Source organism: Mercenaria mercenaria, chromosome 12, assembly GCF_021730395.1.
Source record: "Mercenaria mercenaria strain notata chromosome 12, MADL_Memer_1, whole genome shotgun sequence".
Classification (NCBI taxonomy): Eukaryota; Metazoa; Mollusca; class Bivalvia; order Venerida; family Veneridae; genus Mercenaria; species Mercenaria mercenaria.
In genome coordinates, this window is record NC_069372.1 from 1241529 (window position 1) to 1269351 (window position 27823).

The window sequence follows — 27823 nt, forward strand, 5'->3', positions numbered from 1 at the left end:
AGCAGTGTTTCCCTCAATACATAAGATTCTTCTTCAGCATACATCTGTGAATCGGAGAATGTCCCTAACAAATGATGTTTCTCATTCTGTTTCAGATAAGACAGTTCCTGTTGAAAGAACAGAACACAGTCCTGCTCCTAGTGCAAAATATGTAATACCAGCTCTACGTGGTAAGCCTGACGATCAGACAGAGGTGCAAAGGCCTAGACGAACCAGAGCTAAACCTGGATAGATGAGATCAGATAGCTGAAATTTTAAGTGATACTGGTCACTTTCATTTTATTCGCATATGGAACAGTGTATAATATATTTGTATTTGATATGTCGCACGTCAATATACCTGTTTTTATTATTTTGTTGTCCTTAGTTTATGTGGTTCATTGAATGCATCACATAAAAGTACTGAAATCCTTGATTTGTGTACTTCACAGTACAGATTGTTCATATTTATTGTAGACTGTGCACATCTACGATAAATTTACACATTTACTTATTTCGCGGAGTTCGATGTTCGGTGGTTAGTCTTGTTGAAGCGGAAGAATTGTGTTTGCTATATAACCATGTAAGGTGTTACTATTAGTGTTTATACACATATATTTGTAGTACACGTATGCCTTACTGTAGTGGATAGTTTAGTTATTTACAGTCTAGACTTGCATTGATAGTATTTCTGCTCCAAGCTGGTATATTTAGTGTCTTTTGCATGTCGGGACGAAATTCACCGAATGGGGGAGTAGGTCACGAGGTCCAAAACCACTGAATAACAGTATTTTGTCTATATGTTGTATTGTCCTCGTTCCGTGTATATATTGTATGAAATGTCTTTATGTGTTATTATTTTGTATTATTTCTATACAGCCCGATCCTATATGAATTCCTATATCATTTTCATTTCATTCATCCATCTAACATTTTTAACACTTACCAGTTAATTAAAGGCCTTAACAAGATTTGCATGCCGGGCTTCGATTTTATAAAAAAATTCCCGAATGTAACTACACGCATGCGCACTTGGAAATAGATTCTTGATGGCATGCGCCTGAAGTTTTTCTTCACTGATAAATTTATTTATCAAGCTTTTGTTTTTATGCCTTTACATGTAATTGTTATTGCATTCATTTTGTCATGTATTCATGCATCTTTCCATATCATATTTATGTATTTCGGCGCTGTATTTATTGAATTGCACTTGGAAATAGATTCTTGATGGCTTGCACCTGAAGTTTTTCTTCACTGATAAATTTATTTATCGAGGTTTTGTTTTTGTGCCTTTACAGGCCAAAACGCCTCCGTAGAGAAAGAGAACACACGACACCTTCACTATGGTTAGTCCAGATTTCGATAAATGTGAGAGGTAAACGCAGTTTGCTTGAATTGTGTCTCATATACTTTAGTATAATGTTGAGCATCTGATAAGTCATGTCTTAATCGTCAAAAAGATAATTTGACATAAATATGCAATTTTATAACAATAACTCCAAAATATGTTTTTATTCCAATTACTGTGCAACGTAAATGCTTAAAGATTACATTAATAACGCTTTATAGTATAAATTGCTCTTAATTTAAATGTGTGCCCACATAAGAGTAAAAAGAGACACACTAAAATAACGATTTTAGCCAAAAGAAAATGATAACTGAAGACGCTATTGTTGTGTACTACAATTTTTGAACTGCCGTTAGAATGATTACGAAAAACTAAATCACTTTATACATTCAAAAAAATCTTAAGACATTGTCCAACAGTTAATTTAAGAAATTGCCCGTTTTGAAATAGTCAGCTTTCCCAGCATTGATGGGGATGTCGCTTGAGCGACATTATACAGTGTCTATATTTCACTACTTATTTAAATGATAGAAATCTTCATATTACCAAAAGTTATTACAACAGGGTTAGCGATGTTATAGGCTACAAAAGGCTTCCACTAAATTTACTACAGATCGTCCGGACTTTTGAATAATATCAAACAAACCTTAATACACTTCTAAAACTTGGTCCTACACACCGCATATTATATGGATATAGTTTGATAAAAAAAAATAATAAAAAATGAACATCATATTTTTTTGTTGTTTTTTCCCCAAATATTTGTAATATATCAAAAGAAGACACAATGCAAAAATCGTTAAGCACAGTGCTGGTTTGGTGACTGACCATTCTACGATTAGTCGCTACAATTTCTTGTTTGCTGGTGCGATGACTAATAAGTGTGAGACTCCGTAATTTGGAATTTTGTATCGTAGCTTGCTTAGGCGTGCCCGTAAAGTTAGGTTCTTCGTGCTCTGACTTCAGACAAGCTGTTGAGTACATTGATGTAACTATACCTTAGATTGACCCTGTTAATGGTTTACTTTATATCATCTGGTATTTTGTAAATAATGTTAGAGCCATTCTCAACGGGGAGTTATTTCATTTACACTGTCTTGTTGAAAATAGGGTAAGTGGTTGGCATGCCCTGAACGCGTTTTCAATTAAGTGTATATAAAGACATTGGAAGTTATTTTTACATTTGATACTCTATAATTCTCATCATGGCTTATTTCTACCAATTCCTGTTGTTCTGACGCCGGCTCAACGACGACAGAACGATATGTTTCTTTTGTCTCGTTGTCTTTTTCTGCCCTACCTCCCCTCCCACCACAACCACCAAAACGCCAAAAGAAAAATGCAGCACGACAGAACGAAAGAACAACAGTTATCCACTTACCAATACGGCGCACTAAAACTGTTGCCTTGTCGTTCTGTCGTTGTGACTGGGTGGCAGAACAAGACAATGAAACAATTTTATATCGTTCTTTCAATAGCAGGCGCGGCGCAGAAAAACAGGACAAAATGCTATAGCGAAAATAAAAGAGCAAACTATTGCTTTTTTGTTGTAGTGGTAGCTACAAGACGAAATTGGCAGAAATAAGTCGTCATTCTCAATAAAAAAGACTGGTCGCTAGACAAGGAAAATTAATATTTTGTTACTGATTGTAAATTGAGAGACAATAACAGTACCAGGAAGTTTTATTTCAGTATACTCTTAATATATGTGACATAGCGATCTTAGTAGATATGAACTTCAGGTATTGTTGAATTAATATTTGTTATAGTTTTAGTATTTTGATGTAAGATTTGAATATCTTAATATATTAATAGTTTTATGTGCATGATAAGTTAACATACTGTCATATGAAAAAAATACGTGGGATGTAATGAATGTAATTTTTAACTTATCATGTACGGAATGTTGGGTATTTTAGATGGTTTCCTTTTTTTATCATTTTTATTTTCTTTTTTGTTTTGTTTCTTTATTATTTCCTGGTATGATTCATTGTAGGATAAATATATTGATATATCTATTTGGCAAAATATAACTACTTCTTATCTCAATATTTTTTTTCATAATACAAAAATATATATGGATTAAATTTCTACTTTATTGCATGACAATGCAATATTAAGATTATAAATAATTGTTGAATCAGTGCTGACGTAATTATATCAATATCTGAACTAATTTTATAGATAAAGTGTTCTTGGGATCCCTTTAGTAACATGTAATTAACTAAGCTAATAAATACAAAAAGTAATGACAGAAACATAGATAACGGTATGTACATTTTGTATACAATCGATATTCTATTTTTATAAGTCTTGAAGTTGGACATTTAAATTTAGAAAATTATAACGTATTTATATCTACATTTTCTTATTTAAAAGTTGTGACAACAAGAAAAACTAAGCTAAGTTGCTGTTCTATTTTCAACAATTCTAGTCTCATATAAATATACATGTATGGTAATAATATGCTGTTGAATATTTTATTAACACCGGGTTAAGGTATGACCCATGTAACAGTGTTCCTCCTTTTGAAGAGTATTCAATTCTTACAATAAACCTTTCAGAGGGCATAGGTTCAAGCCCAACTTGGACATTTTTCCGTTATATTCCTTTGTCTAGAAAGTTTTTTTATTTAATTTTGTTTCAAGACGTATTGTTGATTTATTGTACAAAAGTGAAAAGTTTTTATTTGATAAGTGACTTCTTGCTGTTCAAAGTGGATTTACCTCTGAAACAGAACGGGGCAGAGTGAGACATCTTTTAAGATGCTGACTTACATGCGGTAAAAGTTCTCTATTTTGCCTTTACTCTTTAGATTACATATTTTGGAAGAAATGTAGGTGGTTTAACTTCTGCCTCAAGTTTATTTTTTTCCACAGGACTCGACCTTAATTTTTTAATGCTGGAGTTAGAAATCTGTCTCATTAAATCCTTATACTTGAGGCACCCTAGACCAAAATGATATTCACATTTTATTTTGTGTTTTTTAATTGTTTTCCAATAGTTTGACGTTTCTTTTATCAAGGATAATGGTATAATGAAATTTCTGCAAACGTTTTGGACAGTGTACCATTACTTTGAAATTTGTCTCTACTTTAGTTTGAGGAAATATCATGAACTATACAAAAAAATATTAGAAAAAAAAAAACGACACTGTAAAAGTTATTTAATTTTCGCATATAAGTCTCTCACTGGATACAGTATATTGCTGTAACATTGTTTTGGACATTTGAAATATTCACCATTTGTTGGGTCATACCTTAAAATGAATGTTTTATCTAAAAAGAAATACAATTTTGTCAAACATATTATTTCAAGTGTCATGTGGGCGTACAATATGCATGTGATGTAACACTTATATACATTATGAAACAGTTTAAGATTATAATCAATGAACGAAAGAACAATGCAGCATAGTCCGGACAATTAAAAAATAGTAATGAATCATCAAGTGTTTTATGTCTGAAACGTGATATATGAGTAATCACAACTATGAAATAAGCTAGAGTTATGAAGTATGAAGTTATTTTAATATAGACAAAATGATCTTACAACGTAGTAAGTTAAACAGTTATGACTTCTTTTAGCCATTCATAAAGTTACCCAGTTTAAAGTTAAGATAAAACAATAAAATAGTATCTTCTTTCTATTGTAAGTAAAACAGTGGTGGCGTTCTGGCTGCCCTTCAAGGAAATTCACCTGTCAAGAGCATTGAGGTCTTAAATCTTACTGTAATATCTCATGGAACACATTCTATTTGAAAGAGATCTGCAATATCCATACAAATAAATCCGTAAAAAGTATGAAGAATTCTAAAACTTACAACGATTGGTCAATTTCCGCCAGCAATGAGAATGTCTTGGATCTCTTTCTGATTATTTGTTATTAGCATTAGTTGATTACACCAATCTGACTAAAGTACTTGATCTTCTAAACGAAGATCTGAGAACGACCCATTCACATTCGTCTTCTGTATATTTTGGATTTCCATTATTGCTATTTTTATGTTATCCAATCAGGCGACTTGTTCGATTGTCAAAGAGTAAGAAAAATATGCAGTCATTCCAGGACTCGAACCCGGGACCCCTCGCTTACAAAGCAAGTGGCCTACCGACTGAGCTAACCGGCTATCTGATACATTACGACATAAGAATTGTAAATATCAAAAGTCAATGCTAGAGGTAGATTTGCAAGATGTTGTAAGCTAGGCTCTGATTGGCTAGTGAAAGGGCCGTCAGAACGAGGCAATGAATAGGTCGTTTTCAGATCCTATGCGTAGCGTAATAGGAGATGTACTTTAGTCAGATTGTTGATTACACTGAAACCCTTTCAAACCTTAACACCTCCTTTTATTATAGTATTCAATAAAATTAATATTTACACAGAGGGATTAATTAAGAGATATAGCAAAGCAAATTTTGTCAACTTCAAGCGGGACATTAGAGTTCAAATTTACAAAGCCTGCCATCGCCGTCACGACTTCAGCTTAGAATGTGTTTAAAGGTGAACTGTATTACCTTAGGTCTCATATGCCAACCAAAATATCTAAGTCATGGACTGATCTCCATCAGTTAACCCCCACAGTCTTTGGACAAAGGTAAGCGCGACAGACTATATACGAGAATACACAAGACTTTCAAATATGGTATACTTGCTCATTGGTCATATCTAAAATTTGTTATTATCGGTGGCAAGACAGACAGTAATAACAATTATTATTAAAAAACATAAAAACTGAAAACGTTGGTGTTTCACCTATGAAAAACAAAACTATCGCTTAGACTGACCCCGACGAAAAAGTCACGCAACAAGCAGTTCGAATCAGTATTTTCCAATCCTTAATTGCTCATTCTAAACAGTTATGTAACAAAATTATTTGTCCATCAACATCTGAGATGCCCGAATTTTCAAAATCTCTCAAAGATGTTAACAAATTGCTGCTAGTACTATTATAATACCAAACACAGTCTGTTGTCATGAGAAAAATATCAACAAAATACTTAAAGATCTACAATACAAGCTATCTCCCGTCTTTAATTTAAGCTTTACTCAATCCCTAGAATGAGGTATTTTCCCTCAATTTGGAATAGTACCGTACTCGATCCCATGAAAGATATGTGTAATGTATAAAAGATCGTTAAAGGCCAACTATTTGAGGCCAGTTTCTCTCACCTGCTTCAGTACTCATTAAGCATAATTTGTTTTCAAAACTTATGACACATTACGATAATAACGAATTGCTTAGCCAGTACCAGCATGAATTTCAATCTAAACATAGCTGTGGCACTCAACTTCTCAGCTTCACACAAGACGTCTTTGACAACCTTGGAAGTGGTAAAACCACATAGTGTTAAGATGGATTTTATTAAAACATTCGAAATGGATTATTCATGATCACAGTAGCCAACTCCAAGAACCCTGTGATCATGTGAGCTTAAATATATGCTTGTTCGTTCTGAATCTGTTAAATACACTATACATGTTTTCTGTAAACCTCGATCAGATAGAAAAAAAATATAAGAAAGTTTTATACCAAAGTACATGTTGACTGTTGACACATAACATCGGCTGTCTTTGAAACACTTTTTAGTTTTGAGATTTTCTATAGGCATCAAATAGATTTGAAATCTTAGACTCTCTGTGCATCTTTGCAGGATAAAACTACGTGCCAGTGTAAGACCGCCGTGATAATACTTTTTCAAGAATTTAGAAAATAAAAAGAACACATAAGATATATAGAAGACGAAATCGGAATGGGTAATGAAACTTCTTTAACAGGTAAGATTTGCCATTTTTTAGAAAACGTTCATGTATAAGTAACTTTTACATTAAACTATTTTTCAAAAACGTATATTTAAATAAAATAGTTCAACACTTTGCAAGTTTGAACAAGCTACTTTTCAAAACGTTTAAATATCCTGACGTTTTTTTACCTTTAATGTTAAAATTTATTCCTACTTTGAAATCAGGACCAAGAAATGAATTAAGAGAGCAGTATGGACAACTTCAGTTGCAACTACGCCAGCTAAAGGAAATATATGACGATATATATTCCTCTGTCGTTCAGGGTACTAAAGCAATATTTAAGATGCAAGAACCACTTTATCCTCCGGCGAAAACACGATATCAAAGATATGATAGAAGGTATATATACACTTACTGAATGGCCACCCTGTCAAAAGTCAAAACTATCCATCCGTGAAGTGTTATATTATTTAACATCAGAAATATATTTCGCAGATTTGTTTAGTTTTCATGTCAAATGTTTGCATCAAAGCCACCGTAAAGCTGAAACAGCTGTGGACCGGTGATTTTTTTATGAGGCTATTCCTATTATTCAACAACAAAATTTAGTTTCAAATAAGGTTGACGTGTTTCACAACTAAAGAGTTATGAGTTTTATTATCAAGTTTTATACATTATTTATGAGGGTGCAATGACGACTCTGTTATGCTAAAATTTCAACAATTATCAACCTGTGAAAGCCAACATAGAGAGAACAACCCTCCAAGAGGATTGGTAGCAGCTGCGAGACAATATCGTGAAGCCGCAGAAGAAATGAGAGTTTTTGAAGGTAAACAAGTCTTTCTGTTGCTTTTAATTATATGTACTCCACTTAAACATTAATGGTAAGACTTTAGGTCTACATTAACGTGTTTTCACTCGATATCATTTTTCTGTAATATGGCAGGTTATGACCTCCACATGATTCAAAATCCGTGAAATGTTATTATTTTAAACAAGATCTCTAAATTGAGAGGTATTCGCCATTAATTTACATTGTGAATAGAATTTGGTTATAAATTTCAGAAATACAAAGTAAAGTTGAGCATCTAAACACAGAGGACTTACAAATACAAATCAGAATAACAAACAATGAATTATCGGAAATGAAGACGAGATTTGAAAGATTGTATCAAGAACTGATCTCGCTCAAAGAAGGGTATGGGGCATCTGATCAGATGTTTATGTCCTTAAGGCGATATTCAGAAAGGAAAAGAATATTAAAATCTTTCATAACTCAAAACACTAACGCTTCCCGAGGATCACTGGCGTCGCCGTTATCTGGAGATTGAAAATGAAGACGCTCAAACTAGTAGCAGCGTTAAATACATGTATGGAATACAATTTCTCGTATGTGTCACAAATGAAATTTAGACACAGAGAAAATTGTGTCACTATTAAACTGTCATTGTTTTGAATGTTTGTAATTCCGTTGTTTTAAAAATGAACTTTACATAATTTTTGTAATGCTACAATTATTGCCGACATCAAATTCAAATTACTTTGCTGCAACTCGGCAAGATTAGGCCTTTAGCTGGTTCCTATAATTGATTTGATAATGAACTTGGTCGGAAGTGAGACAGAATCTTGAAAACCAACGTCAACACATTGACAAGCCCATTGATATCATTTGACTATGAATGCGGATCATAATTATTGACTTAACTCGAAGCATATTCAGGAGAGACAACTCTGTCTTTATATTTGTTTTTCATGAGAAGTTAATATTATTAGGAAGTGAATGTGTGCATTGTCGAGGGTCTGAAATGTAGCGTTCTGCATTTATTTATTGAAATATTTGTTATTATTTTTGTTAGGACTTGTAATGCACGTTATCCTGACAGAAATTGAGATCAAAGTAGAAAGCAGCCATTTCGTTTTGTAATTAGTGACACATTCGCTAAAATTTGTGATAGGCAAAGGCAATTTGTGCATAAATACCAGGTACACAGTAATGTTTTACACAGGACTTAATACCAATTTGTCAAAACTATGGGCGTTAGGGAGCGTCGTTATTTTTCGTCGTATTTATGTAATTTGAACTTTGAACAAAAAATGTTGTCAGAAACTGCTGTCTCAATTATGAATGAATTAATTTGATAAAGTCTTTCGTGGATGATCCTCTACCAAGAAGACGTGGTCACTCCTCCCTTATGTATATTGTGGGAACTTTAAACTACATCACCTTTGTAGAAAACTGCACACCTGATTTTAAGATAGTTCAATTCAAATTTTCCTCGTGATCCTCTTTTAAGATGTTTTCAAATTATTCCGATTCGTCTAAACACATGATCATCGTTGTGCATGGCCGCTAATCAATACACGTATAAAGTGGAACTTTAAAAATAATCTTGTAAAAACTTTTTATTTATTTCAAATAAATCCACACAAATGCTCCTTGTGCTACTCTTTTACGAAGAGTATTTTAATTATCTTGATTCATTAAAAAGCATGGCTTCCAGAAATATTAAAACGACATTTCCCCCAAACCAAATGTGCAATGCCAAAACGCGAACGCAGATCTATGAGTCATGTGATTATGATTTCGATCCTAGAACGAGGCGTTTGTTCTCCGTGACAATTTGATAGACGATATTTTGCTGAAATTTTAGCCACCTCTGATTCATGTTGAGAAGTTTTGAGCTACTGGCGGAGAACAGGTTAGTACTGGTACAAAATCCAGGAACACTGGTCAGGATAGAAAACCAGCGTTGCACCTGGAACAGCCAAACAAACAAACCTAGCTCAGTTATGTAATAATTCAATACAAATTATTCTTGTGTTTCTACCTGAAAGAGTGTTATAGTTATTCATAAATTGCCTAGAACTGTGACCGCCAGATGGCATTGTCATTTTTCTTTTGTATTTTTGTATTTAGTGGGAACCTAAATAATCTTCTTTGGAAATTGCCGGCCTAACATTTTCCTATAGTATATATACATTGTGACAGAAACTGGTTCATGTGGGGAAGTAGGCAGTTACTTGCGTAGAACAAATTAGAACTGGTACAGGATCCAGGAAAACTGGTAATTTATATACCGTAACATAACTGAAATACTGTTGAAAAAAAACAACAAAGCAAGCAAGTAAGCTCCTGTCTCGCAGATTTTCTTTTATTATCTGCAGTCTTGGGTATCTTGAAACATTTCAAGTGTGTCCTTTGTCAAAACATACAAGTAGTACATGTTAGCAATATGAATATATTTCAACTCATTTTTCAATGTTTCCCGTAGCGTGACGTCGTTCTTAAAGGTTTAAATGTGATTCTTTAGGCTATATTCCGCGACAATATTTCAAATAATCATTGAGGTTACGTCACAATCGAGCTCTTTTTAATTACAAAATTCAGCCACGGAAGGTGTTGTTTACCAGAAACAATCTTACTCGGTATATGAAACTAATTCTTCTAATTTGTTTTAAAAGGAGTTCCATAAATCTTCCACATTCAAAGTTTGCAGACAATTCTGAGTGGTAATATGTCTTAAGCTTCTTTTGAATTCGGACCAATTTGCCTTATCAAACAGTAAAATTTTGTGTTTTGCTTTTGGATTGATTCTAGCTGATGAAAGAATGTCAACAAAAGGAATGCAATGATCACTGAAACGAGGAATAACTTTTACAGGTTCCGCCATTGTAGGATTTGACAACCGCCAATGTAGGATTTGACAAGAGTACAAAGTCAAGTAGATTACTAGTAGCATCAGTAACTCTAGTAGGTTCAGTTATCATCTGAGTAAAACAGTAGGATTCAACAAAATCTAAAAGTTTGTTACATTCTTCTAGATTCAGGTCCCAGCCGATGATAGTTGTATTGTTTGGTCGATCTGCAAGGTTAATTGTACGTTCTAATTTGTATGCATATCACACCGGAGGGGAAGATTTCGAATGTAAATCTTACTTTCTGTAAGATGACTCTGTTTCACCTGTGATCTTCTTACAAGGTAGATTGATGTTAGTAAGTGATTTTTCTTTAACATTTTGTTTTTGGAAAAATGAAACTCATGCTATTTCGACCTTGACATCATCCATTGTCTGGTTACTAACCAAACATTCCGACTTAATTGTGGTAAACTACAAAAGTTTTGGTCTAAATGGTAGAAAAGGCTATTGCAATATTTTCATTCCGTGTTTGGTAAATAACCAAACATTTGTTCTGAAGTGTGGTTAAAGCTTTAGCAATATGTATTTGTGTATAATTATGTTTCTATTTAATTCAAAATGATACTGATAAAATATCAATTTTGCTCATTACCCAATTCAAGAGATTATTCAATTCGAAAGGATATTTATTTCAAAAAATGGATTTATATGACGTTACCATACCAGTTCATTCGAAATGACAGTGATAAAACGTAATTTCCTGAGTCTTACGTTGAACAAAACACATATATTAGATATAATATTCAATCTATATATGATTCTTTGATTTAATTTGAAAGATTTAATTTATTGATAATAATGATTAAATTAATAACGCTTTATAATATAAATTGCTCTTAATTTAAACGTGTGTCCACATAAGAGTAAAAAGAGACACACTAAAATAACGATTTTAGCCAAAAGAAAATGATAACTGAAGACGCTATTGTTGTGTACTACAATTTTTGAACTGCCGTTAGAATGATTACGAAAAAGTAAGTCACTTTATACATTCAAAATAATCTTAAGATATTGTCCAACAGTTAATTTAAGAAATTGCCCGTTTTGAAATAGTCAGCTTTCCCAGCATTGATGGGGATGTCGCTTGAGCGACATTATACAGTGTCTATATTTCACTGCTTATTTAAATGATAGAAATCTTCATATTACCAAAAGTTATTACAACAGGGTCAGCGATGTTATAGGCTACAAAAGGCTTCCACTAAATTTACTACAGATCGTCCGGACTTTTGATGGTAATGGTTTACTTTATATCATCTGGTATTTTGTAAATAATGTTAGAGCCATTCTCAGCGGGGAGTTATTTCATTTACACTGTCTTGTTGAAAATAGGGTAAGTGGTTGGCATGCCCTGAACGCGTTTTCATTTAAGTGTATATAAAGACATTGGAAGTTATTTTTACATCTGATACTCTATAATTATCATCATGGCTGATTTCTACCAATTCCTGTTGTTCTGACGCCGGCTCAACGACGACAGAACGATATTTTCTTTTGTCTCATTGTCTTTTTCTGCCCTACCTCCCCTCCCACCACAACCACCAAAACGCCAAAAGAAAAATGCAGCACGATAGAACGAAAGAACGACAGTTATTCACTCACTAATACGGCGCACTAAAACTGTTGCCTTGTCGCTCTGTCGTTGTGACTGGGTGGCAGAACAAGATAATGAAACAATTTTATATCGTTCTTTCAATGGCAGGCGCGGCGCAGAAAAACAGGACAAAATGCTATAGCGAAAATAAAAGAGCAAACTATTGCTTTTTTGTTGTAGGTGTAGCTACAAGACGAAATTGTCAGAAATAAGTCGTCATTCTCAATAAAAAAGACTGATCGCTAGACAAGGAAAATTAATATTTTGTTACTGATTGTAAATTGAGAGACAATAACAGTACCAGGAAGTTTTATTTAAGTATACTCTTAATATATGTGACATAGTGATCTTAGTAGATATGAACTTCAGGTATTGTTGAATTAATATTTGTTATAGTTTTAGTATTTTGACGCAAGATTTTAATATCTTAATATATTAATAGTTCCATGTGCATGATAAGTTAACATACTGTCACATAAAATAAGTGCGATGTGATGAATTTATTTTTAACATCATGTACGGAATGATGGGTAATGAATGTAATTTTAAGTTATCATGTATGGCATGTTAGCCATTTTAGATGGTTTCCTTTTTTATCATTTATTGTTTTCATTTTTTGTTTTGTTTCTTTATTATTTCCTGGTATGATTCATTGTAGGATAAGTATATTGGTATATATATTTTTTGGCAAAATATAACTACTTCTTAACTTAATATTTTTAAGAATATATTGATTATATTTCTACTTTTATGCATGACAATGCAATATTAAGATTATAAATAATTGTTGAATCAGTGCTGACGTAATTATATCAATATCTGAACTAATTTTATAGATAAAGTGTTCGTGGGATCCCTTTAGTAACATGTAGTTAACTAAGCTAATAAATACAAAAAGTAATGACAGAAACATAGATAACGGTATGTACATTTTGTATACAATCGATATTCTATTTTTTTAAGTCTTGAAGTTGGACATTTAAATTTAGAAAATTATAACGTATTTATACCTTCATTTTCTGATTTAAAGGTTGTGATAACAAGAAAAAAATAAGGTAAGTTTCTGTTCTATTTTCAACAATTCTAGTCTCATATAAATATACATGTATGGTAATATTATGCTGTTGAATGTTTTATTAACATCGGGTTAAGGTATGACCCATGTAATAGTGTTCCTCCCTTTGAATAGTATTCAATTCCTACAATAAACCTTTCAGAGGGCATAGGTTCAAGCCCCAATTGGACATTTTTCCGTTATATTCCTTTTTCTAGGAAGTTTTTTTTTAATTTTTGTTTCAAGACTTATTGTTGACTTATCGTACAAAAGTGAAAAGTTTTTATTTCATAAGTGATTTCTTGCTGTTCAAAGCGGATTTACCTCTGAAACAAAACGGGGCAGAATAAGACATCTTTTAAGATGCTGACTTACATGCGGTAAAATTTATCTATTTCCCATTTACTCTTTAGATTACATATTTTGGAAGAAATATAGGTAGGTTTAACTTCTGCCTCAAGTTTATTTTTGAATAAAGTGAGCAAAATTTAAAACAGTCCCACAGGACTCGACCTTAATTTTTCAATGCTGGAGTTAGAAATCTGTCTCATTAAATCCTTTTACTTGAGACACCCTAGACCAAAATGACATTCACATCTTATTTTGTGTTTTATAATTGTTTTCCAATAGTTTGACGTTTCTTTTATCAAGGATAATGGTATAATGAAATTTCTGCAAACAGTTTGGACAGTATACCATCACTTTGAAATTTGTCTCTACTTGAGCTTGAGAAAATATCGTGAAATATACAAAATTTATATAAAAAAAACGGCACGGTAAAAGTTGTTTAAATTTTGCCTACAAGTCTCTCACTGGATATAGTATATTGCTGTAACATTGTTTTGGACATTTGAAATATTCACCATTTGCTAGGTCATACCTTAAAATGAATGTCTTATCAAAAAAGAAATGCAATTATTTCAAGTGTCATGTAGGCGTACAATATGCATGTGATGTAACACTTATATACATTATGAAACAGTTTAAGATTATAATGAACTAAAGAACAATGCAGAATAGTCGGGACAATTAAAAATTAGTAATGAATCATCAAGTGTTATATGTCTGAAACGTGATATATGAGTAATCACATAGAGTTATGAAGTATGAAGTTATTTTAATCTTACAATGTAGTAAGTTAAACAGTTTTGACTTCTTTTAGCCATTCATAAAGTTACCCAGTTTAAAGTTAAGATAAAACAATAAATAGTATCTTCTTTCTATTGTAAGTAAAACAATGGTGGAGTTCTCACTGCCTTTCGAGGAATTTCACTGTCAAGAGCAGCGAGGTCTTAAAACTTACTGAAATATCTCATGGAACACATTCTGCTTGAAGGGGATCTGCAATATCCATACAAATAATCTCGTATAAAGTATGAAGAATCCGTCAAACTTCTTAAACTTACAACGATTGGTCAAGAGCCACAGAGCCTTCCAACCCAAAAGATTAATAAAGAGATATAGCAAAATAAATTTGGTCAACTTCAAGCGGGACATATCAGAATTTAAATTTATAAAGACTTCAGCTTAGAATGTGTTTAAAGGGAGCTGTATGACCTTAGGTCTCATATGCCAACCAAAATATCTATGTCATGAACTGATCTCCATTGGTTAACCCAGACAGTCCTTGGGCAAATACGTAAGCGCCACAGACAAAACACGATAATTAAGAAATCTCTACATGCGAACTTCGTCCTTCTAAAATCTTTCAAGTGTGGTATACTTGCCCATTGGTCATACTAAAATTTGTAATTATCGATGGCAAGACCGGCAGTAACAACACCTATTATTCAAAAACATAAAACTGAAAACACCTATAAAAAAGCAAGACTATCGCTTAGACTGACCCTGACGAAAAAGTCACCAAACAAGCAGTTCAAATCAGTATTTTCTAATCCTTAATTGCTCATTCTAAACAGTTATGTAAGAAAATTACTTGCCCATCAACATCTGAGATGCCTGAATTTTCAAAAGCTCTCTCGATGTTAACAAATTACTGCTAGTGCTATCATATTACTCAACAAAGTCTGTAGTCTTTAGAAAAACATCAACAAAACCACTTAAAGAGCTACAACACGAGCTATCTCTCATCTTTACTTTAAGCTTTGCTCAATCCCCAGAAAGAGGTATTTTCCCTCAATTTGGAACAGTACAGTTGTCGCTCCCATAAAAGATATATGTATAAAAGATCATGAAAGATCAATAGTTAAAGGCCAGTTATTTGAGGCCAATTCCTCTCACCTACATTGCTTCAATACTCATTAAGCATAATTTGTTTTCAAAAATTATGACACATTACGATAATAACGAATTGCTTAGCCAGTACCAGCATGAATTTCAATCTAAACATAAATGTGGTACTCAACTTATCAGCTTTACAAAAGACGTCTTTGACAACCTAGAAAGTGGTAAAACCAGATAGTATTAAGATGGATTTTATTAAAACATTCGAAATGGATTATTCATGATCACAGTAGCCAACCCCTTGAACCCTGTGATCATGTGAGCTTAAATATATGCTTGTTCTGAATCTGTTAAATACACTATACATTTTTTCTGTAAACCTCGATCAGATAGAAAAAAAAATAAGAAAGTTTTATACCAAAGTACATGTTAACTGTTGACACATAACATCGGCTATCTTTGAAACACTTTTTAGTTTTGAGATTTTCAATAGGCATCAAAAAGATTTGAAATCTTAGACTCTCTGTGCATCTTTGCAGGATAAAACTACGTGCCAGTGTAAGACCGCCGTGATAATACTTGTGACATTTTCAAGAATTTAGAAAATAAAAAGAACACATAAGATATATAGAAGACGAAATCGGAATGGGTAATGAAACTTCTTTAACAGGTAAGATTTGCCATTTTTAGAAAACGTTCATGTATAAGTAACCTTTACATTAAACTATTTTTCAAAAACGTATATTTAAATGAAATATTTCAACACTTTGCAAATTTGAACAAGCTACTTTTCAAAACGTTTAAATATCCTGACGTTTTTTACCTTTAATGTTAAGAGTTTTCCTACTTTGAAATCAGGACCAAGAAATGAATTAAGAGAGCAGTATGGACAACTTCAAATGCAACTGCGCCAGTTAAAGGAAATATATGACGATATATATTCCTCTGTCGTTCAAGGTACTGCCACAGAATATTTAAGATGCAAGAACCACTTCATTCTCCGGCGAAAACACGATATCAAAGATATGATAGAAGGTATATATATACACTTATTGAATGACTAGCCGTCAATAGTCAAAACAGTTCTCCTGTGAAAGTGTTTTATTACTAGACATCAGAAATATATCTCGCAGATGTTTTAGTTTTCATGTTAACCCCATCAAACAAATTGAATATAAAGCCACCATAAAGCAGAAACAGCTGTGGACCGGTGGTTTTTATAAGGCTATTCCTATTATTCAACAACAAAATTTAGGTTCAAATAAGGTTGACGTGCTTCACAACTAAAGAGTTACGAGTTTTATTATCAAGTTTTATACATTATTTATGAGGGTGCATTGACGACTCTGTTATGCTAAAATTTCGACAACTATCAACCAGTGAAAACCAACATAAAGAGAACAACCCTCCAAGAGGATTGCTAGCAGCTGCCAGACAATATGCTGAAGCCATAGAAGAAGTGAGAGTTTTTGAAGGTAAACAATTGTTGCTTTTAGTTATATGTAGTCCACTTAAACATTAATTGTAAGACGTTAGGTTTTCACTCGGTATCATTTTTCTGTAATATGGCGGGTTATGACCTCCACATGATTCAAAATCCGTGAAACGTTGTTATTTGAAACAAGATCACTAAATTGAGAGGTATTCGCCATTAATGTACATTGTGAATAGAATTAGGTTTTAAATTTCAGAAATACAAAGTGAAGTTGAGCACCTAAACACAGAGGAATTACAAAGACAAATCAGAATAACAAACAATGAATTATCGGAAATGAAGAGGAAATTTGAAAGATTGTATCAAGAACTGATCTCGCTGAAAGAAGGGTATGAGGCATCAAATCAGATGTTTATTTCCTTAAGGCGATATTCAGAAAGGAAAAGAATATTAAAAGCTTTCATAACTCAAAACACTGACGCTTTTCCAGGATCACTGGTGCCGTTATCTGGAGATTGAAAATGACGATGCTCAAGTTAGTAGCAGCGTTAAATACATGTATGGAATAAAATTTATTGTATGTGTCACAAATAAAATTGAAACTCGGAGAAATTTGTGTCACTATTAAACTGTCATTGTTTTGAATGTTTGTAATTACGTTGTTTTAAAAAGGAACTTTACATATTTTTGTAGTGCTGCAATTATTGCCGACATCAAACTCAAAATAGGAAATACTTTGCTGCAACTCGGCAAGTACAGTATTTACTAGGCCTTTATCTGGTTCCTGTAATTGATTTGATAATGAACTTGGTCGGAAGTGAGACAGAATCTTGAAAACCAACATCAACACATTGACAAGCCCATTGATATCATTTGACTATGAATGCGGATCGTAATTATTGACTTAACTCGAAGCATATTCAGGAGAGACAACTCTGTGTCTTTTTAGTTTTTCATAAAATGTTAATATTATTAGGAAATGAATGTTGACATTGTCGTGGGTCTGAAATTTAGCGTTCTGCATTTATTTATTGAAATATTTGTTATCCACTTTGTAAGGACTTGTCCTGAATGCACGTTATCCTGACAGCAATTGAGGTCACAGTAGAAAGTAGATATGAGTCGCGCCATGAGAAAACCAACATGGTGCATTTGCGACCAGCATGAATCCAGACCAGCCTGCGCATCCACGCAGTCTGGTCAGGGTCCATGCTGTTCACTAATGGTTTCTCTAATTGCAATAGGCTTTGAAAGCAAACAGTATAGATCCTGACCAGACTGCGCGGAAGCGCAGGCTGGTCTGGATCCATACTGGTTGCAAATGCACCATGTTGGTTTTCTCATGGCGCGGCTCATATTTATTTTCGTTATTATAATGACGCATTCGCTATAATTTGTGATATGCAAAGACAATTTGTGCATAAATACCAGGTACACAGTAATGTTTTACACCGGACTTAATACCAATTTGTCAAAACTATAGGCGTTAGGGAGCGTCGTTATTTTTCGTCGTATTTATGTATTCCATTTTTTCTGTTATCTGAAGGTTGCTGATTGGTGTGCTATAGTGTAATGACATAGAATGTTTTGTTCCACATGGTGACTGAATAGATGAATTGTCTGTACTGGTGGAGGATAATGGCTGATCTAGACCTAGTGATTCTGAATAGTCAAAAAAATGAAGAATTAAAATGTGGTACACCACAATTTGTACATTGCCATGATTTATTTGAATGATCAGAATGAAACCGGCACATTATAGTACTCATACCCTGGCATTCGGCTTGAAACCAAGTATTACAGTCCTCACAAAATATGCCTCGGTCTTTTTTTTTTTTGTTGGGTTTAACGTCGCACCGAAAGAACTATAGGTCATATGGCGACTTTCCAGCTTAAATGGTGGAGGGAGACTGGATACCATTTCACTTCTAAATTACAAGTGCCTATCTGGTCCAGGATTTGACTGTATCAAAAGCCATTAAAATAAGTATGAAACATAGGTAAGTGAGTGTGGGACGGTTCTTGCCAAAGAGTTTTTTCTTATGGCGAGTGATTAGACCAGAACACAGTCCAAAATACAAAGACAATTTATTCGAAGCAAAAGGCTGACCAACAATATTACAGAAACGGTTTAATAAGGCTGCTGCTTTATGGGACTGTAATTTTTACTCAAAACATTTCGATCATAGATTACGAGTTGGTCTAATGACTCCATTATCTTGTTTGTATGACGTATTTCATGCATTAGAATCCAATGCAAGCTCAGCACTCATGAAGCGTTGTGAGCATAAGCCCCACCACACACAGAGTATATGTATACATATCACACCGGAGGGTAAGATTTCGAATGTAAACAATGGAATTTAGCTCGCGAAAATATGTGACACAATGAAGTAATCAAAAATAAAAAGTTTTCGAGGCGGAATTTCACAGATAAAATTTTAATACTTTCTGTAAGTGTTTGAGATCTTTTGGACTGGTTCAACATGTCAATGCTCCTACTCATTCTGGTGGTCATATTCTTGACCTGATGATCACAAAGCTAGAAGACAAACGTGTGAATGTCTCAGAACCTTTGCCAGACTATTACATCTCTGACCACTGCTTTGTAAGTTGTAACATTGAACAGTGTCGCCCTCCCTTGATCAGGAAAGAAATCAAATCTCGCAATTGGAAATCTGTATCAAGTGACATATTACAATCAGAATTCGGTCAATTAAATGAAATTGTAGTGAACACTTCCAATGTCCATGATCTTGTGTCTGAGTTCACTAGAATCACGTCCGACATTGTTCAGAAACATGCCCCTCTAAAGGAAAGAACTATTCTCTGTAGACCGACAGTTCCTTGGTACTCTGGATACCTAAAACAGCTGAAACAATACAAACGATCAATAGAAAAAATCTGTATGAATGACAAATCTGACCTTTCAAAGAAAGTGTATAGTGGTGTAAGAAATGTATATAGCGCTGAGCTTTCTAGGGCCAAGGATGAGTATTACCAGAACAAGATTGGAGAAGCAGAAGGAAACATCAAAAAGCTGTATGCCGTAACATCCGATTTACTGGGAAGGTCGAAAGACAATCCGCCCCATTACACACAAGTGCAGTATCTTTGGCAAATGACTTTCTACGATACTTTGCTGATAAAATAATCAAGTTGAGAAATGATCTTGACAACATATCAACTGAAACACCCAATGGTAATTCTTCCTACTCAAATCCACCTGTGACTATGAATACATTTACTGCGTTCAAACCACTTTCCGAAAACGATATTTTGAAACTTGTATATGCATCAAAATCTACAACTTGTGAACTTGATGTGATACCAACTAAGAAATTAAAGGAGCATTTTTCACAATTTGTTCCCGTTGTGACAGAAATTGTAAATCGATCACTGCTATCTGGTGTGTTCCCTGATGAATGGAAAAGTGCTGTGATAAAACCTTTGTTGAAGAAGAAAGGTCTCCCACTTGAACTGCAAAACTATCGCCCAGTGTCAAATTTAACATTCCTCTCCAAAATTCTTGAAAAAGCTGCACTAAATCAAATCAACAAGCATATTGAAGCTAACAATCTCCTCCCAGCTTACCAAAGTGCCTATAGAACATATCATGGGGTTGAAACAGCAATGGTCAAAATGTATAATGATCTTTTGGAAACCATAGATGAAAATCAAATAACAATCGTGGTCATGATCGACTTGAGTGCAGCGTTCGATACCACCGATATCCCGATACTGATTCAAATCCTTCAAGATGACTTTGGTATACATAGCACTCCCTTGAAATGGATAGAATCTTATCTCACGAACAGAACAATGAAAGTTTTAGTCGAACAGTCAGCATCTGACACGGAGCCACTAAGGTTTGGTGTCCCGCAGGGTTCTTGTGCCGGACCTGTGATCTTTACCCTGTATATATCGGCTCTTAACCGAGTGGTGCAGAAATATCCAGCTGATCTCTATGGATACGCGGACGACCACAAGATTGTGTTAAAAATTCAAGCGGGAAATTCTCAAAATGAGACAACTGTTCTTCAGCAACTCGACAGTTGTCTAAATGAAATCATAAAATGGATGACAACCTTCAAACTGAAAATGAATCAGTCTAAAACTAAAATTATTATGTATGGAACAAGACAACAGTTAGCGAAATTGGACATCACAAGTGTAAACGTTGGTGGGTGTGACGTAAAATGCGTCGATCACGTCGGAGACCTAGGTGTAACTATGACCAATACACTCAACTTTGACCATCACATTCAGAAAAAGTGTCAGATAGCTCATGTACAGTTACGAAACCTTAGGGCTATACGGAAACATCTCACACAGAAGTCAACTGAATCATTAGTGCATGGATTGGTTCATTCTCACATTGACTTCTGCAACAGTTTATTTACAGAAATTCCAGCCTACCAAATCAATAAACTACAGCGAGTCCAAAATCATGCCGCTAGAGTAGTCAAGAATGCTTCCTATAAAAAAACCAAGTACCGAACTTCTGAAAGAATTACACTGGCTTCCAGTTAAGGCTAGAGTCATGTTCAAAGTTTTAGTAATAGTCTTCCGTGTCATCAAGGGTACAGCTCCAGTATATCTGAGGGAAATGTTTGTACCTACTCGACAACGATACAGACTTCGCTCACAAAGTGACACTAACTTTAACATCCCTAGACGGCGAACAAAACTAGCAGACAGATCTATGGCAGTCGTTGGTCCCAAGTGGTGGAACGATCTGCCTAGCTATCTGAAAAACATTCAGTCTGAAGCCAGCTTTAGATCAAAACTGAAAACACATTTATTTAGGCAGTTTTATGAACAATGAGTGTAGTCTTGTTAAAATACAAAATATTCAGAAGTGGTGTAAAACAGTATTTATATATGTCCAAATCTTTAAATCTAAGTTCTAGAATCCTGTTCATATTTTGTATGTATATATGTTAAATGTGTGTTATGTAATTGTAAAGCGCAATAGAATATTTTATAATTTTTGCGCTATATAAATGCCATGTATTTGTATTTTTGTATTTGTAAGATGACTCTGTTTCATCTGTGATCTTCTTACAAGGTGGATAGATGTTAGTAAGTGATTTTTCTTTAACATATTTTTTTTGGAAAAGTGAAACCCATGCTACATCATCGACCTTGACATCATCCATTGTCTGGTAACTAACCAAACATTCCGACTTAATTGTGGTAAACTACAAAAGTTTTGGTCTAAATGGTAGAAAAGGCTATTGCAATATTTTCATTCCGTGTTTGGTAAATAACCAAACATTCGTTCTGAAATGTGATAAAAGCTTTTAGCAATATGTGTTTGTGTATAATGATGTTTCTATTTAATTCAAAATGATACTGATAAAATATCAATTTTGCTCATTACCCAATTCAAGAGATTATTCAATTCAAAAGGATATTTATTTTTAAAAAATGGATTTATATGACTTTACCATACCAGTTCATTCGAAATGACAGTGATAAAACGTAATTTCCTATGCGTCTTAGGTTTAACAAAACACATATATTAGATATAATAGTCAATCTATATATGATTCTTTGATTTAATTTGAAAGATTTAATTTATTGATAATAATGCTTTAATTTATTCAAATGGATAGTGATAATAATGTCAACTGATAAGATTTGTCCCGTGCAGAGGGATTGGTCGCGCAGTGGGTCCGCAAGTTTATTTGTAACTAGTTCTTCTGCATTGTAAACCGGATATGGAAAAGTTTGTTTGCATCACGTTGGTAGAAATAAATGTAAAGCTTATGCTTTCTTGCAAGTTTTCGGTAATAAAATAAGTTTCCAAATGAAAAGAAATAAACAATAAAATTAAGAAAATAAGTTTTTCAATGCTTTAATAGTCATAAATTTGATTAAAAGTTCGTATTGGAACAGTTGATTAAAAACAAAATGTTTTGTAAAAGTCCGTGGTCAATGAAAACAAGTATTTCGTTATTTTCCTAAAAATTGGGTTTTGTTTGCCATGGTTTAATCAAAAGCTAGGTTGTTGGTGAGTACATCTGTACTGGAGACTTATCAGTGTCACACGGTCCTCTAAGCACGGGTTGTCACCGCTACATTCTAGCTCGAATCTGACCGTTGGCCTTTGGAGGTGAGTTCCAAATGAATATATAGGTACTGTCTCTGCCCCTGTGAATAAAAACCATTGATTTTACAAATGTCATTTACAGTTCAGTTTTAATGTTTTAGAATAGATCAAAGCATTTATACACACACTTTAAATATCGAACATGTAAACTAATATCCATTTCCAAGTAGCAAAGATTTTGTGCAAGTATTTAAGTATTTTTCTACCACATAGTCTTATTAAAGAAACATTGACTGCTCTCTTTGACAAAAAAACAACAAAAACAAAACATTTGCTCAAGGGAAATGGAACGCATCCTTTGGCTGGTAAATATGAAATAGCATTTTCGCTAAAGGTAGGGCTGAACGTTTCAAAATGTGGACTTGTGACGTTGTTTATTAGACCCACTACTTGTTCTTAGACAAAATCTTTATCAGTTTTAGGAATACTGTGGTCCGATAGGTTACTGGCATTTCCACATTAACAATAGTGTGTCACTTGAAGCACATTTGTTTTTATATTGCTGAATGGGGTTTTATGTTAGGTACATCACCAGACACGCATCCATGATATCAATGCTTTAAGAGCACTTCAGGCTATCTGGACGATCAGTCAATCATGATATTGTAAAAGCTCTTCTGTGACATTTTTTACAAAACTTGAAAGTAAACAGAAAAAGGAAGACAATGAAAAACAAACAAAAATGAATGGGGAGTTAAGGAATAAGAGGGAAAGAAGTGGTGGCAAAAAAGAAAAAGAAATAAAAGACCAGGAAAGAAAAGAAGATATCTGATATAAATCCAAAAGGAAAAATGTTCTCACCATTGTAAAGTGTTGGGGGTATGTTTCTAGATGGTAAATGTATCGACACCATACTGTTTCTTCTTGTACGGTATCCAAGACGGACATGCGCATAGCAATAGTGTCCTGGCTGCGGTGTACAACTGTATGTACCTGTATATTCAAAAGAAAACCGAGATCAATAACCAACACTCACCAATATCCCCACAATACAGCTGGCCAGATAGCAGGATATTTTGTATATGTAGAAGGGCGCATAACTCTGCAATACCTCAACTGACCTTTAAAATATGACATGCACATCTACACGCGTTTAGGCTCCATTGGATTCCATTTAAAAATTGGGCCTCCGTGCCCACCTTTGATGAAATAATGCACCTAGGGTCTTCCTCTACCATCACAAACTGGAAAGTCGGCATATGACCAATAATTGTGTGGATGTGACGTTAACCTCCCCCCCCCCCCCCCCCCCCCCCCCCCCCCAAAAAAAAAAGAGCAGTTTTAGCCACAGTTTTCCATTCACCCTCGTGGCGATGGATTACATCAGGAATGAGGTGTCGAGAGTGATTAATATGTTGTAGAACTTCCTTCACAATCGACCTAAAAATAATTCTGTATAAACTAAACCTTTTGCAACGGACTGTATGATCAACCGACCCGCATGATGACCCCTATATACCCTAGGAGTATAATTGATAAGCGTTTGCATTAGAAATAAGATGACGGACGTCTCTCATTTCGCAAACTGAATCACAGTTGCTCCTTATTTGCAATGCCTTTGCGTTTATCGTGAAAAGCATCAATTCCAAATATTTAAATTGATTTTCAGAAAATTTCGTTATATTTTCCAGTATTAAGAACAAAGCCTCATGAGCTATGTTAATTTTGCAACACGCTGGAAGATCGTGTGTTTCCGAGTTTTGTTTTTGCGGAAGCACAAGTGATTCGATGGATTTTTATTTAGATTTAGCTCGGTCCTATCATGAAAAATATTTCAACAGATTGTATGTAAAGATTAGGAATGTTTTTAAACAAATATAGTTTCTAGTCTACACATATTCTAAAACAGCGGTTCGTGAATTTCTAAAACAATTCATTATTAAGCAATGTGTAGGTCTACATGAGTGGCCGTAGGAACTGCTCACGATCTCCTTAAACGGCCAAAATAGAAAACTGGTGTTACCCTTGGAACTGTATTTCGCGTTTTATGACGACGGATGAATGAGCAGCTATGAAGATTCAAGGGAATACAGTAGTAGGCAAATTTTGTCAGACAAAAAAATGCAGATTTTCCTTATTTTTTTACATTATTTCACTCTTTTGTGATTTCTAAGATACTCTAAAAGATTAATGGCGAATTTTAATTCGAGTAGTCACGAGCGAGATTCGGACTTCTTTAAGTAAGCGATCTTAAATATGTCTACTGATTGAATAGAATGAATTCTGTGGTATATTTACTAAAATACTGCAACTTTTGCATTTAAAAACCTGTGTCTAAAGTTTAATTGGCCAAGAAACTTGTACTTATACATACCATCAGGATACCGATCACATGATGTCTGTGAGCCATTGAACACGCGAAAGAATTGTCGTCTGCTATCAACAAGCTCCACGTGATTGAAAATGTAAGGCACATTTTCCCTCCAATTACATGTCATGGTTGAAACTTCTCTAAGGAAATTGACGCTAGTACCACTCGTTCTTGTGGGTTTTGGACAACTGTGTCCTACAAGAAAAAAATACAATTATATAAGTTTACATGAAATTACGTACTTGAAATTAGATTTATGAGAAATAATAATAAATGAGAAATTACAGCTGATAAGAAATAATAATTTCGAGAATAAAGTTATTTATGAAAAGTAACATTTATGAGATATAATAATTATGAGAAATAAGTATTAATGAGAAATAATCAATACTGAGAAATAATCCAAAAATCCAAAAGGATTTGGAATTACGAGGGAAATAGTCCAGCAACACTCCGGCATCTGTATATATTGAATGGCAGGCCAATAGTCCAGAGGTTCGAAAGGCAGAGAGCCAGTAGATTGGCAAGACGTTCTGTAAGTGTTTTATAACGTGACAACAAAACATAATTTTCACAACTTAAACTTTTGGGACTGACCTCCAGATCGTTCGACAACAACAAAAAATATTTTTTCTTAGATATCTGGAAATAAATGCTATATTTCTTAAGAAGGCTTTAAAACTTAATTACTGATAAACTACATGTTACGGAAACACATGAGAATTTGCTGTTTTTACTACTTTTTACGATGAAATCGAAAAGCGTTTGTAACGCTTTACTCCAGATAAACTGTCTCGATTATAAATATCTATAATTTTTAGTCATAATTCACTAATTCCGCTATAACGCTATTGATTACGACGACGGGAATCTGTCTTTATTGCCGCGGCGGTCCGGGGTTCGATTCCCGATGCTGTCATCTTTTTTTCTTGATTTGGATTTTTTTTAATAATTTAGAAACAAAAACTCATATTCTAATGTTCATAATATGACCAAACTTCAATTTGAAAGAAAGATCATTTTTAGCCAAATCTGGAGGTCAGTGCCTTTAACATTTGCTGAATATAGACTATTCATGTAGAAACGGCGATTGTCATGTTATTCATGTAATATGTGGTATTATCTACGAAGCTATACTTTTTACTGATTTAAATATCACAAGAGATTCTATCCCTAGCAGCGTCATACCAAAGAGGCGAAAAATGGTACTGGTAGCTTCCTGACACTAGTATTTTAAAGGGTTGTACCTGGAGGTAAATTGAGCACAGGTAAGTATCTATTACCAGATACCTAGTTTGTCGCACAAGAGCTTTGTAGCTCGCGTTGTATGTTGATTATATGCGACGTTAACTGAAGCCTATGTTACCATTAGACAACCTTTCAGGTTTCCAATGTTTTTATCTTTTTCCCTACCTGTTTGATAATCGCAACTTCTTTCTTATGTTAAAAAAACGGTTAATACTTTCAAAATTATTGAAATAAATATTTTAAAGAACTTACCACAGCTACTGACCGATACCATCGGTAGATTAACTCTACCTTCTATTCTTCTAACGTATATGGCATTTGTGCATGATACCATTAAGCAGACCATTGCATTCAGTAACATCTCCATTGTCAAGCACCAAGCCGTTCTTCTTGTTATAACACTGATGTTCGGACAACACAACTGATGTGTTCCTCTCTTTCATTCGCATTGAGTGACAAACTTTACAGACTTATATACTTGTTAATTGCGTGCTTTATTTTAATTATTGTGAAATGACACGCAATGCATGTCCATCATTTGTGAGAAAATGATGTTTGTCACAGAATGCACATATCTCTGTAGGCGATATAATAACAGTGTCCTTCAATTTGCTAAATCAGTAAGTTTCTGAGTTGAAAAGGAGTGTTATGTCTGTGCATGAACATATGTTTTATGCAGATGGGCGCGAAAGATAGATAGTGACAGGGAAAATCAGAAAACATACAATATAAGTGCATATGAACGTTATTTTGACTACTGCAAAGGAAATAATATGAAATAAGGCACTGCCTCAAGCGGGAATCGGTCCGACTTCAACTCATCCCACAAGGTTTGAAAAGAACTGTCTAATGACAGCACGGAAGGACACATTTTTTTAATTCAGTAGTAAATATCTCATTCGGTATATCGCATGTTACCGTAGAGGGATCGATTTACTATCAATTTAAGGTAGATTTTGGAATAAAACAACACTGTCCATACTTACAGTGCAAGACGTTGCGGTTCGGACAAGTTATGTGGACGCTTATTAGGCACGTGGAAAAAGCATATTCTTCCAAAACATGCGGTCAGGCGCTCCGTGCACGAGCTGGAAGGACACATTTTTCG

At 34.1% G+C, this 27823-nt stretch overlaps 2 protein-coding genes across 7 annotated transcripts; one reads left to right on the plus strand and one right to left on the minus strand.

Moving 5' to 3' along the window:
• Positions 1 to 3002: 3002 nt before the first annotated feature.
• On the plus strand, positions 3003 to 18751 carry LOC123534375 (uncharacterized). Of its 6 annotated transcripts, none has more exons than XM_053518960.1 (6): positions 3003 to 3069; positions 13396 to 13420; positions 16143 to 16273; positions 16462 to 16638; positions 16935 to 17078; positions 17295 to 18751. In XM_053518960.1, exons 3-6 carry the CDS (start codon positions 16249 to 16251, stop codon positions 17555 to 17557), a joined length of 609 nt encoding a protein of 202 aa, XP_053374935.1. In that variant the 5' UTR covers positions 3003 to 3069; positions 13396 to 13420; positions 16143 to 16248; the 3' UTR covers positions 17558 to 18751. The 6 variants fall into 6 exon arrangements, with proteins under 6 accessions (XP_053374935.1, XP_053374936.1, XP_053374937.1 ...); XM_053518962.1 differs by lacking the exon at positions 3003 to 3069 and adding an exon at positions 11901 to 12734 and having other exon boundaries at positions 16561 to 16638; XM_053518957.1 differs by lacking the exon at positions 3003 to 3069 and adding an exon at positions 12429 to 12734.
• Positions 18752 to 22885: 4134 nt separating this feature from the next.
• LOC123534974 (uncharacterized) lies at positions 22886 to 27171 on the minus strand. The gene is made up of 4 exons (XM_045317477.2): positions 26968 to 27171; positions 25471 to 25662; positions 23958 to 24089; positions 22886 to 23197 (listed from the first exon to the last, which is right to left on the minus strand). Exons 1-4 carry the CDS (start codon positions 27080 to 27082, stop codon positions 23040 to 23042), a joined length of 597 nt encoding a protein of 198 aa, XP_045173412.2. The 5' UTR covers positions 27083 to 27171; the 3' UTR covers positions 22886 to 23039.
• Positions 27172 to 27823: the final 652 nt, after the last annotated feature.

What these genes read in the sequence shown, in the direction of transcription:
- LOC123534375 (XM_053518960.1), top strand. Translation starts at nt 16,249, where the DNA reads ATGGGTAATGAAACTTCTTTAACAG. An exon ending in TAATGAAACTTCTTTAACAG is followed by an intron (nt 16,274 to 16,461) that starts GTAAGATTTGCC and finishes CTTTGAAATCAG; the next exon opens with GACCAAGAAATGAATTAAGA. An exon ending in TATCAAAGATATGATAGAAG is followed by an intron (nt 16,639 to 16,934) that starts GTATATATATAC and finishes ATTATTTATGAG; the next exon opens with GGTGCATTGACGACTCTGTT.
- LOC123534974 (XM_045317477.2), bottom strand. Translation starts at nt 27,082, where the DNA reads ATGGAGATGTTACTGAATGCAATGGTCTGCTTAATGGTATCATGCACA. An exon ending in ATGTGATCGGTATCCTGATG is followed by an intron (nt 24,090 to 25,470) that starts GTATGTATAAGT and finishes TTGAATATACAG; the next exon opens with GTACATACAGTTGTACACCG. An exon ending in ACCCCCAACACTTTACAATG is followed by an intron (nt 23,198 to 23,957) that starts GTGAGAACATTT and finishes TTTTATTCACAG; the next exon opens with GGGCAGAGACAGTACCTATA.